We start from the raw sequence: 13,188 nt of genomic DNA, 5'->3' as shown, positions 1-13,188 counted from the left end.
TCAGTAACGATGATGATGAAGATGATGATGATTATTTTTTATGAATCCAGGATATCTGTGGCCACAGAGCACAATGGTACAAGGTTGTTTCTTCTACTCAAGGTGGGTTCAAAGACCCATTTCCCAAGCATTTCACCCTAAAGAAGCCGCGCACCAGGCAGGGGAAAGCTTGTACCCATTGTATCACCGGTGGGTGCCCGGTGGCACCGTGGATCGAACTCCGCACCTCCCTCAAGCGAGGCGGATGCTCAAGGCACTAGGCCACCGCTTCGATTACCCACTCAATAACGTTCGCAAACAAGGCCAAATCAGTTTTCTAGAACCAAGAATAACCATTCTCACCCTGATCTCAGAGCTTACCACTGAGACTGTTTGGGCAAACTTCATGTGGATGCCCTTGCTGAAGTCTTTCCAAACGCTAGTCGGTATGGGATCTACGCTGCACTCTCTTTGCGACCAACAGAAAAAGACTGTCGTGGCCTACGCGAACCACCTCAAATCTACATCAGATCGGAATTACTTTATAAATGAAAGTGACTGCTTAACCGTGGTGTTGCCAAATTTCAGTTCCCAAAATTTCCTCTTATTTTACGCCCAACCGCTCGCGGCTGTCCCCGACCACTATGCTACAGGTTAGATTTCGTGCCCTGTGCGCAAGCTTGGTCGTTTGGCATCACGCTTTCATGGAAACAATTAACGTGGTACTGCCTCGCTGTCATGTGTGAGAGCCCTGTGATTGATAGCGACCTCAATCTGTTGTCGCTCCTTCCCTGCCTTCGCCATCTTGAGCGAAGAATAGCGCCATGATTCATAGCTCTATTCATTATTTGCCGCCACAACTGTGCCATCTCTGACCCTACGAAAAGCCTGTTCATGCTGTATGATAGGCAGGTACTTTTATACGGCAGATGACACAAAGCGCTTCTCCCCGACCTGCTGATCGCTGCGACTATGCTTCCTAGCATTGCTCTCCATCGAGAACTTCATGACATCCCCCATACTGGTCATCAGCATGTCTTTCTCACTTAGGAACTCATGTGTAGTAGATTCTTTTGGTCCCGCTCAACCGCTCTGAGCGCAGCTAACTCGGTGTCAGCGAGTAGCACTAGCACTGGAAAAGCCCTCAGTTCATGCTCCAGTCTATTGACGCCCCACTCATACCATGGTTCCGTGTCTGCTTGGACCTTTTGGTCACTTCCTAAATCCAGGTCCCCAAACAGATGGTCCCCAGTTACCACGGATATTGCGCCCCTCTACGTAACCACGCGCACTCTCCACCAGTGAAAGACGCCGCGGCGGCTCAGCGGTTATGGCGCTCGGCTGCTGACCCGAAAGAAGCGGATTCTATCCCGACCGCGGCTGTCGAATACCAATCAAGGCAAAATTCTCGATGGCCGTGTACGGTGCGATATCAGTGCACGTTCAAGAACCCCAGTTGGTCTAAATTTTCGGAGCCCTTCACTGCGGCGTCCCTCATAGCCTCAGTTGGTTTGGAACGTTAAACCTCCAATAAAGCACACCAAACCACTTTTCCCCAGTGCTGCTACTGTTGTTGAGAACTTTCTTCCAAATCACCTCACCCTACCTCATGCTGCACCACGCCAACTATTTACCGACCGCGAGTGTTCACGCTTGTTAACGGCATTGGCCGTTCCTTCGCGTCTAAATGTAAGCCCCCACCGGCAATCACGCTCAAAGAACCGGCTTTATCAAGAACCTCAACCACGCTTTTAACCACGTGCTCGCAATGTACGTTTGAGCAGACCATCATGACTGGACGAAAGCTGTTTCATGTCTACAATTCATATTCAACTTCATCCTTCATGACAATGCTGGTTACTCGCCTTTCCGCGTTTTGTACGGCCAGCAGTTCTAAATAACTCTTCATACGCTGCTGTCCTACGCCTACACTTCCGTCTTCTGAATAGTGCCTCGACACGATCGCCGGGTTTAACCACACCCGCAATCTAGCACGCTTCCGAATGCTAGCCTCGTAAGGAACGCAGCACGACTACTAAGACCGCCGCCGTTGCTATATACAGATTTATTTTCGCGTACGAAGAAGCTTCACGTACGTACTGTTCTTGCGATTTCCCAGTGCGCATGCGTAGAACGCTGAGGGTCTGCGTGAGTCTCACGGGCTTAGATTCGAATTTTTACGTTGCGGTGTTTGCGTTGCTTGCGTAGGTAGCGTACGTATCGTTGACAATATGGCGGCGCCCTGCCCGCCCGCTTTACAGCGATAAGAGCTTTGTCACTAATGCTTTGTCACTAATATCGTGCTCTAAACTGTTGCAGTAGCCTTCATTTTGCCCGCTCTTACTTTCGCATAGTTTTTCAAGTGACAAAAAGTTTTTGTTTTTCAGACAGAAATGTAGCTTTACAGCTTTTAAGCATGACGAAGCAGCGTTTTTCGTCGTCATAGCAAAGCTCCAACCCAATTCTACTGTCTTGGCTTTGACTCGCCTTGTATTATAGTGGCTTCAGCAGTGCCTTTATCTGTTAGTTGATGGCGCTATTAGCAACGCGCGTAGGCTACGTAGACTTCTCACGTTTGCGTACGTGAACTCTGTACGTATGTGAAACTCAAACTGCCTAATGCCTCTATGTCCAGGTTCCCTAATCTTGGTTTGGTCGCCATCTTGCCGCGTAGCGCATTCTGAACAAAAAACTTTTTCCCCGTTATTCTGGCCCGGAAGGTGTGTGCTCAGGGTTGCCACAATGGTCTACGAGTTCGCTCCGGCCTCCTCAGCGATGACCGTGAAGCTCTACGTGAATTAGTACACGTATCTCGCCTCATACACTACCTATGGCCGATGCCTGCAACGCCCTAATCTACTGCTCTTCGGGCCGTGCAACTAATAATCTAAAGGGCGACGTCGTGAACGATGCTTTTCGGTGGTGGGCGTGTTTGTTTTATGGGTTTTGCTAGTAGTTCTTTAATCCTCTTGTGCGCCTTGCCATGACCGGTTCCCTGCCATGAAACAATAGATGGTCCAAGGGAGATGTTCGCAGGAGTGCCTACATTTCCTACGGAGTTCTCAAGGAATTTAAGTTACCAATTTTGGCATAGAGCTCCCGATTTAGTCGAGAAGTTGCCTATACATTGAGTGATTTAATGGTTCTTTAAATAAGAAATACATTCCTCCAAGCATTTCTTGACCAGCCCAACTCACCCAGTGGCGCTAAAACGTGCTCAAAATCTAATCTATAATATCTAAAAACCAAAATTTTAATTTCAGACTGTTCTCCTAATTGTTAGCAGACAGTGATTTTTTTTTTAAAACAGGAGGTTTGATTTAATACAGTTCTGTAAACCCTCGGACGCTTAAAGACCAGACAACCGACATATCCGCGTAAAACACTTGCATATATAAGTTAAGTGTACAATTAAACTTTGATCGCATGTCATCACGCTGTCACAGTCATATGCAGCTGCCTACGCTTCCTGCGCCCTTTGTCTTACCATTTTGCGTTAGAAGTCAATGTTTTCAGGAACGCGTAAATCTTTTTTATTGCAATGATCCTGCTTAATATAAAAGCGATACGTGCATCGCGACGTGTGAACGAGAACTAAAGCAATAAAGATGGCGTTTCGGCCCCGGCTTACGGGGGCCTTGTTCACAATGAAAGAAAGACAGGAGTGAAGGTGAGTTATATAGGTTTCATGGTATGACGCAAGCAGCGGGAGTATATCGGGTGTAGATTGCCTTGCGTCATACCATGAAACCTATATAACTCACCTTCACTCCTGCCTTTCTTTCATTGTGAACAAGGCCCCCGAAAGCCGGGGCCGAAACGTCATCTTTTTAACGATTGGTCGGCGCTTGAAGATTTTCCGCCATGAACATACCCGACCAGACGGGTTTCCGTCGAACCCTGGATTTCAGAACTAAAGCAAGTAAAACACTTAGTAAAAAATACAAAAAAGAGTAAAACAAATAGATAATTCGACACTAGGGGGGAAAAATTTCAGCTTTTAAGTATCTGCGCGCACTTTTACCGAACTTTTCACTATCATTAGTTTGGTTTTGGCAGACACTATTCTTCCACGAATTGATGCATAAACTATCACGTTCTACCTATATACCGTAGCTTTTTTTTCCTAGGTATCGCTATTCACACTCCCAGAGCATACAGAACCATTCCCCGCTGTTTTTACCTGCGTTGCATCGCAGTCCTGGAGGCTCTGCTGGCAATCTTGTGCACGGCCGCAAGGAAAACGTGTCATAGAAGCCAGTGCCACCATAGAATACACCAGGAGGTTTAAATGTTTGCTCGTATCCATCCCGACGGCTCCGTGAGAGAGACCACAAAGTAGTCGCTGTCCACTGAAAGAAGAAAGAACAAGGGTTTCTTCGCCGTTTTGTACGCACCAGAAAAGATATTTAGACAGTCCAAAGTGAAGCCACAGTATCTCGGTAAATGACAGCAGTGTGAAGGGCTTCGCACGTGAGTAATATTCAAATAGTGTGTCTGGGGGCAAAATTTGAACTGTGAACTGAATCCCTGGCACATTTCATTCCAAATGCAAAATTGAAAGTTAAAAACAACGGATAACAACCACGGGCTTATCGTAACAGGCGCAATAAACAGCCATAGATGATGCTGCGGTTCTCAGAGCATCTTTCGCTTGCAAAGAAACACCAGTTCTTTCCAAGTGGCAAGAGATGTACCCACCAAAAGGTTACGTTGGTTGATGCTGGCTATTGTGCTGCGAAGACCGCAACTGTTCCCTATTTCTCGTCAAGTCTGGTATTTTATTGTGTCAGCCCCACTCATGTTTCATTGGAGCTGCTGCTGTCTGGGCTTTTTTGCTGCACGCCAGCCCGCCGCTAAAAAAAAATAACAGCGGAAACGGAAATGCTCCTGCTTTTCTGCCACCCTGAAAACCCTAGGTTTCAGCACTTCGTATGCACTTGCACCTGTGCGCTTCCGTGCGCAGGTCCAAAACATTTCATTTCTGAGTGCTTCGCAAACAGATTGAATTTATCGTTTATTTTTTTTTTAACAAGCGCACGTTCCCCTGTTAAATAGTCAGGCTAGCCTGGAACTGAATTTCAAGAAACTGAATAAATAACAATCATTGGGCTTGGTGATGCGAACGGATATATGGAGCACATATAGTGTTGAAGGGCGGGCACATATTATATTTTCTTTGTTTGTCGGTCCGGCGAGGTCTAGGTCTCGAACTCTTCGTCAATATGGGTATAGCTGATAACATACAGGAGTTCTACAGTATTAAAGAGAGGGTTGTAGTTATCGCGGTAACACTTAATAATGGTCACAAATTGATGCACATAAATCCTACGCACGTGCCTTCAGTAGCAATGACGAGGCAATCAAAAGGTTCATTGATGGAGTAGAATAGGCAATGAGTGGAGAAAACACGCAGTACACTGGCCCTAACGGGCGGCTTACATGCTTGGGTAGGCAATGAAAAGGCTGGGGAACAGGCTGTGAGTGACTACGGCATAGGTCCCAGAAACAGCATCAGCGTCATCCTAACTATTCGCACTACTGGGAGAGGCCTCTTCTATACCTTCAATTAATCCTCCCTGCACCAGCAGCTGCCATCTTATACCCGGAAACAACCCGTCCCACATCCGGCAACATGACTTTCGTTCCCTTTCCTTCTATGAATAGCATAGGTGTTACAATAGCAGAGGTGAAGTAAAAGTAGAGTTCGGAGAAAAAAATAGCTCACGGATAGTGAATGACTTCTTCCCGAAATATGAGAACCTTAAATGGACGCTGAAAAGCCAGAACTGGGAGGATAAAACTGAAACAGGCCTGATATTTTGTGCGCATCCAGGCATAGTACAGGATGTGGAAGTCCTCGGCAATGTGCAATGTTGCGAACACAGTATGGTGAGGCCAGTAATCAGCTAATGTATTAAAAGAGACAAAGGAAAGCAGCAGGAAAGAACAAGCCAACTAGTTATTGGTTAGACAAAAAGTAGTGGATTACATCATCTCACTTCAGAACAGATGTTCGCTTTAAATGGTCGACAATCCCCTTAGCGTTCACAAGATGTATAGGAGTCTAAAAACATATGACTAAGGCACGCCAAGTTATCAAAATTTCTAATCTCGCAAAGAGGCAGTAGTCGCTCAAGTGTGAAATTTTGTCACTAGAGAAAAAAAGAAATAGCGAAATATGATATGCAGATAATACAGTAGACGCCAGAAAAAGAACAGAGCTACCATTAAAGCTGGCAACAGGAATTTTGTCATAGGCAAACTGGGATGTACGCACTAAGAGACAAGGAAGATGAGGAGGAGGAGGAGGAGGAGGAGGAGGAGGAGGAGGAGGAGGAGGAGGAGGAGGAGGAGGAGGAGGAGGAGGAGGAGGAGGAGGAGGAGGAGGAAAACCTTCATTAGGAAACTATGATCTCGTCCTGTTAAGTGAAACCCTCAGTCCAGGGCCCGATGTGCCGCCGCGATCCTGCGCGCTCACCAGAGCAGCTGTCGCTGGTGTCGCGGGCAATGTCATTAACAATAAGAAAACTAAAGTTAAATTTGCCCAAGAATTCTACACACACCTCTATGTTAACCGAAACAATAAGGATCGTTATCAGGAAGACTGTTTGCGCGGACGAATTGGACCCGCCAACTGTAACAAAAGAGGAAGTAAAGAACCGCTTCATGAAAAGACAAGAAGAAAAGCGGCTGGCGAGGATCAGGTAAATCACAATTTGTTGGAGAATAGTGGGGACATTGAGCTCGGACAACTTGAGACCTTTTGTATGCTGTTCCTCGAAACCTCGAGAGTACCGCAATCTTGAAAGGACGCTAATATCATCTGAATCTATAAGAATCGGGAAGTCGAGGTTATGAAAAAATGGACACCGATCTGCTCACTCTCTGTTTATTAAGAGGTATTTACAATGCTAATCGCTAACTGAATTACCTTAAAATTCGGTCAGCCAAAGAACAGGCTGAATTTCGAAAAGGCTACACGGCAGTAAAAGGTATTCATACCATGAATCAGCGTTAAACGCCTTTGCATGTGTACTTCATAGACAAGCCACCGTGCCCCTTTACAGAGAATGGGATAAAAAATTAGGGGAAAACTTAAGCTCCGCCTTCAAGGGTATGACAAAATAGATGTACTGGCTCCCCTCAGGGGTTTTTCTTAACACAGCCACTGTTTTTTGTGCACACTGACGCATATTTTGTGAATACCGCAGTGCAGTATCGCCACTCTTCTCCTTGAACTCCTTACGCGCACAATGTTACTGTAATAATTCATCATCATCATCATCAGCCTTACTACACCCACTGCAGAGCAAAGGCCTCTCCCATGTCTCTCCAATTAACCCTATCCTTTGCCAGCTGCATCCACCCTTTGCCTGCAAACTTCTTAATCTCATCTGCCCACCTAAACTTCTGCCGCCCCCTGCTCCGCTTACTTTCTCTTGGAATCCACTCCGTTACCCTTAAGGACCAGCGGTTATCTTGCCTTCGTATTACATGTCCTGCCCAAGCCCATTTCTTTCTCTTGATTTCGACTAGGATGTCATTAACCCGTGTTTGTTCCCTCACCCACTCTGCCCGCTTCCGATCTCTTAACGTTACACCTATCATTTTTCTTTCCATGGCTCGCTGCGTTGTCCTTAACTTAAGCTGAACTCTTTTCGTTAGCCTCCACGTTTCTGCCCCGTAGGTGAGTACCGGTAAGATTATGCTGTTGTACACTTTCCTTTTGAGGGAAATTGGTAAACTGCCACTCATGATCTGCGAGAATTTGCCATATGCGCTCCACCCCATTCTTATCCTTCTAGTTATCTCCCTCTCAGGATCCGGATCAGCTGTCACTACCTGCCCTAAGTAGACGTATTCCGTCACAATTTCTAGGCTCTCGCTGCCGATTGTGAACTGTTGTTCCCTTGCTAGGCTGTTGAACAATACCTTGGTTTTCTGCATGTTAATTTTTAGACCCATCGATCTGCTCTGCCTGTCTAACTCATTGATCATGATTTGCAGTTCACCTCCTGAGTGACTCAGCAAGGCAATGTCATCAGCAAATCGCAGATTATTTAGGTATTCTTCATTTATTCTTATTCCCAACTGCTCCCAATTCAGGCCTCGAAATACCTCCTGTAAACATGCGGTGAACAGAATTGGCGAGATCTTGTCCCCTTGCCTGACGCCCTTCCTTATTGGAATTTTATTGCTGACTTTATGGAGGACTACAGTAGCTGTGCAGTTGCTGTATATATCTTCCAGTATTTTGACATAAGGCTCTTCTACCCCCTGATTACGCAATGCCTGTATGACTGCTGAGGTTTCCACTGAGTCGAATGCTTTCTCGTAATCAATGAAAGCTATATATAGAGGTTGAATATATTCTGCGCATTTCTCTATCACCTGATTGATAGTGTGAACATGATCTATTGTGGAATATCCTTTACGAAAGCCTGCCTGATCACTTGGTTGATTAAAGTCTAACGTTGCCCTCACTCTATTAGCGATTACCTTAGTAAATACTTTGTAGGCAACGAATAGTAAGCTGATCGGCCTGTAATTTTTCAAGTCCTTGGCGTCTCCCTTCTTATGAATTAAGATAATGTTTGCATTCTTCCAAGCTTCTGGTACAGTCGAGGTCATAAGGCTAGTCTTTCTAGCACGATGTCCCCTCCATCCTTCAACAGATCTGCTGTTACCTGATCCTCCCCAGCTGCTTTTCCCCTTTTCATTGCTTCTAAGGCTTTCTTTACTTCATCTTTCGTTACTGGCGGGATGACGCATTGCTGTCTTTCTCACTAGCGCTCTGATTACATTGGCTTCTGTACAGGTCTGTGTAGAGCTCTTCGGCTACGTTAACTATCTTATCCATATTGCTAATGACATTGCCCTGCTTGTCTCTTAATGCATACATTTTATTTTTACCTATGCCTAGTTTCCTCTTCACAGTTTTAGGCTACCTCCGTTCTTTATAGCATGCTCGACACTCTCCATATCAAACTTCCTTATGTCGGCTACCTTGCGCTTATTTATTAACTTTGACAGCTCCGTTAGTTCTATTCTATCGGTAGTGTTAGATGCCTTCATGTTTTGGCGCTTCTTAATCAGATCTTTCGTCACCTGAGATAGCTTCCCGGTATCTTTTCGAACTGTCCTACCACCTACTTTTACTGCGCACTCCGTAATTATTGATGTCAGGTTATCGGGCATTGAATGAACATGAAGATCATCTTCCTCAGTTAAACCCGAATATCTGTTTTGCAGCGTTATCCTAAACTCCTGTGCTTTGCCTCTTACGGCTAACTCGTTAATGGTCTTCTTCTTCACTAGCTTCTTCCGTTCCCTTTTCAAGTCTAAGCTAATTCTAGACCTCACCATTCTATGGTCGCTGCAACGCACCGTTCCGAGGAAGGCCACATCCTGAATGATGCCAGGTTTAGCGCATAGTATGAAGTCGATTTCATTCTTAATCTCACCATTTGGGCTCTTCCAGGTCCATTTCATGTTTTCTCGTTTGCGGAAGAAGGTATTCATGATCCGTAAATTATTTCTATCCACGAATTCGACTAATAACTCTCCCCTGCTATTTCTAGAGCCTATCCCATAGTCACCTACCGCGTGGTCTTCAGCCTGCTTCTTGCCCACCTTCGCATTGAAGTAGCCCATCAGTACAGTGTACTGCGATTTTACTTATTCATTGCTGATTCTACGTCCTCATAGAAGCTTTCAACGGTCTGGTCATCATGGCTGGATGTGGGTGCGTAGGCCTGCACCACTTTCAGCTTGTACCTCCTATTCAGCCTAATTACTATAGCTGCTACCCTCTCGTTATTACTGTAGAAGTCCTCTACGTTGCCAGCTACATCCTTATTAATGAGGAAACCCACACCTAGTTCTCGTCTATCCTCTAACCCGAGATAGCACAGTATGTGTCCGTCCTTTAGTGCTGTATACGCCTCACCTGTCCTCCTAACTTCGCTAAGCTCTATCACATCCCATTTAATTCCCGCTAGTTCCTCAAACAGCACTGCTAGGCTAGCCTCACTAGCTAAAGTTCTAGCGTTAACCGTTGCCAGGTTCAGATTCCAATGGCGGCCTGTCCGGAGCCAGAGATTCTTAGCACCCTCCGCTGCGTCACAGGTCTGACCGCCGCCATGGTCAGTTGCTCTGCAGCCGCTGGGGACTGAGGGCCGAGGGCTAATTGGTTTGATCATAGAAGGTTGTGGCCAAGTACTACACCAGGGTGGCCAAATCCTGCTCTGGTGAGAGAGTGCGTTGTCGGTTCTGGTCACCGAGATAAGGCCGCACTCCAGGCCTGGTTATGCAATTCCATCGACACGCGGATTTTTTTTTAAACCCGGTGGAGAATTGCGCGGCACCAGGATTTGAGCCCCGGTCCTCTTGCACGCGAGGCGGATGTTCTACCTCTACGCCATCGCTGCATATCTGCAGCGATGCATAATGCAGCCATCGCTGCATTATGCAACATAGTGCTCTTCAAGGCGCGTGTCTAGCGCAGACAGCGATGTTTTTACGCTGGACGTCTTCGAACGCAGCCAGTGGTCCCGTAGCTATCTCTCTGTTATCCCTTTGCACCCCCGAGTAGCGAAATTTACGCTTTAACCCTTTAGACGACAACCTCGGTCTGTACTCGTCATGAGAGAATTTACCAATAATGCCAATGAGAAGTCACAATGTTTGGCCCCATATTGCGCTGGTCCTGCCGCCAAAGGAGTGTTGCGGCCTATAAATGCGTCGGTTGAATTTTTGTGCACTACAGGGTAGGAATTTTCTATGAAAAGCGCTTTGTTCCTGTAACGCTTCTTTTAAGCCTGCCAACAGGGATTTTCGTCAAAAATCGCCATACAATGCGGTAATTTGGGCACGTTGTTTGGGAATTAAATTCTTGGTGAAAATTAACGGTGAAAAAAAGCGCGTGTATATGGCACAATTTATAAACAAACACAGTGCCTATTCGATTATAAGAATATGTGAGTTTCAACGCCGACCTTTGGGTCAATTCAGGGCCCCTTCTTTGTCTTTACATTAGCTTATGAGAGAATGTTTTTCGCTGAAAAATGTACAACTACGCTGTTATGTCCTCAATACATCGAGCATGCAAATAGCGTCCTGCTTAAGCAGCTGTATCGCGTGTCGCAATCGCACGACTGCTAGTGCTATAATCAGCGACGCCCAGGCTTGTGCGTGCCTCTGTGCTTAGTCTATGTTGGCCGCTTTTGGAGCAAATCAATAAGTGAACGCGTTTTGCTTTCGTGGGAATTTAGCATTGTCTGCTCAGAGCTTAAAGTCAGTATGGTTCTCTTTGAAGCTGAAGTAACCCAGAGTTTAATTACAGAAGTCGCAACTACTAGCCTCCGTAAGCCTTCGAGAAAATCAAAGGCACACAATACTATCCTCAGGCAATGGATTTTAGAGGCACCTTTATTGGACACGGCGCCAGTGTGGTTCATTCAAGCCCGTTCATAATTGAGGCTGGGTGGTATCGGCTTGCACTTGTTGGTCGTCATGCAGTGTGATTAGGTTGCCGTCAGAAAATTTAATGATTTTATTAGAGCATTCGTTGTAAATTGTGGACTTCGCTTTCGGATTGCTAAGCGTGAATAAAGCTGAAATTAAAATAGAAGGACTCTGTGTCTCACCGGTACTAATAGATAGGGCCGAAACATGGAGAGCAATGAAAAAGCTCGAAGTTAACTTTAGGAAAACGCAAATATCTATCGAAGAAAAATGTAGGTGTAAAGTTAAGAGACAGAAAGAGAGTAGAAAGTGCCAGGGATCAACCAGCGGCAAAATGATATCGTGAGAGAATAAACTAGCAATGAGAATAAACTAGCATGGGCGCCTTTATTAAAGGCAAGAAGACCGCTCTTCCCATAGGGTAACGGAGCGGACTCTATGACAAGGCAAGCGTAGCAGTAGGCGTCAGAGCGTAAGGGGGAAGATTGATAATAGCATGTTTGCGATGATAAGTTGGTCGCAGCTGGCACAGAACAGAATTTTTTGGGGTATGAGGAGATGGCTGGTACTGCAGTGAACGCAGTTATACTTATGGTGATGCTGATGGGAATAAATCTCAAAGTATTACAAAAGGCCTCCAGTTTTATGGCGGATTTTCATGCCACTCCTCACCTGTCAAAGCTCCAGGTACTTAATACCTAACTGCAATTCACTATGCAAAGAGAGAAAAAAGAAAGCAGCTCTTTCGAATGAGAATTTGCGTAGTACACTGATTTGATAGAATCCTGGGTGCAGCTCAGGGAATAAGGCCATTTCTTGACCCATACCCAGCAATTCTTGACAAAGGCACTTTTGAGCCTCCAACCATCCATGAACGCAATTTTTTTTCATATACTAGAAAATTTCTTTATAACACTCATTATATGAATAGATCACACGACGGTAGTCATGAATTTTTATTTTTGTTAAAGTTTTTGCTATGATCCAAGCCGCTCCCCATTTATTCTCTATGGCAATGTGATCTGTACGATGTGGTCGATGGAAACAGCTTAAAAGAAAGATTTTGGTGCATATCAGATTGCGTTCTTACCTTCAATATTTACATAAATTGCTGTTTTCTTTTTTCAAGTTTTAAATTTTTTCTCCGCGAATGTTGGACATTTCTAGTGTCCATACACATAATGCGTTAGTTTTTTACACACGGCTATTTTGTGTATAACACTTCCTTGAAATTTGCATGATTTGGTAAGATGCCCTTCTGTATGCTGCAGCGTATAGAATGGAATCGTACTTAGTGCGTGTCTCACAAATTATATATAAGAGTTTATTATCCAAGACGCGCAGGCACAGAATCGTTTTATGGAGACAAAATGCAGAGGTTTGATATGCAGACCGCTGAAGTGGCATAAATTTCTACGTGAACGATCATCGCGCCTGAAAATCGAAACCTAATATTCTAGCATAAAGCCTATTTATTCACTCTAAAACCTTAAGTAAACAGGGGTTCATTTACTGCTGCACAAACCTTTCGATCAATCATTCACAGTCCGGTTCCTTCCACAAGCTTGCTGTCTCTTCTTTATGTTTGGCCGCGCGTTTCCTTGCCTTATCAATTGCAATGGAGGCAAATTTCAATACGGAAGTCCTGTAGTCACATGTATATTCACTTGTAATAGATACAGGCAGCGACGGAAGGGAGAAAATAATGCTTGCACAAAATCCGCAGGAATTCTTTAAAGG

At 45.2% G+C, this 13,188-nt stretch overlaps 1 protein-coding gene across 5 annotated transcripts in view; it reads right to left on the bottom strand.

Moving 5' to 3' along the window:
• LOC144132537 (uncharacterized) overlaps window positions 1–5,558 on the bottom strand; it is a 28,660-nt gene extending 23,102 nt beyond the window's left edge. For 2 of the 5 annotated variants that reach the window (XM_077665022.1, XM_077665018.1), the window contains exon 1: window positions 4,163–4,324. In XM_077665022.1, coding sequence (XP_077521148.1) covers window positions 4,163–4,173 — 11 coding nt within the window. In that variant the 5' untranslated portion in view covers window positions 4,174–4,324. Of the gene's footprint in view, window positions 1–4,162; window positions 4,332–4,680; window positions 4,836–5,421 lie in introns of those variants that run through there. The other 3 variants (XM_077665020.1, XM_077665019.1, XM_077665021.1) reach the window with 3 other exon arrangements.
• Window positions 5,559–13,188: the final 7,630 nt, after the last annotated feature.

Source organism: Amblyomma americanum, chromosome 5, assembly GCF_052857255.1.
Source record: "Amblyomma americanum isolate KBUSLIRL-KWMA chromosome 5, ASM5285725v1, whole genome shotgun sequence".
In the NCBI taxonomy this organism is placed as follows: Eukaryota; Metazoa; Arthropoda; class Arachnida; order Ixodida; family Ixodidae; genus Amblyomma; species Amblyomma americanum.
Note: the sequence above shows the minus strand (reverse complement) of the source record. Positions and strands in the feature narration are given on the sequence as shown.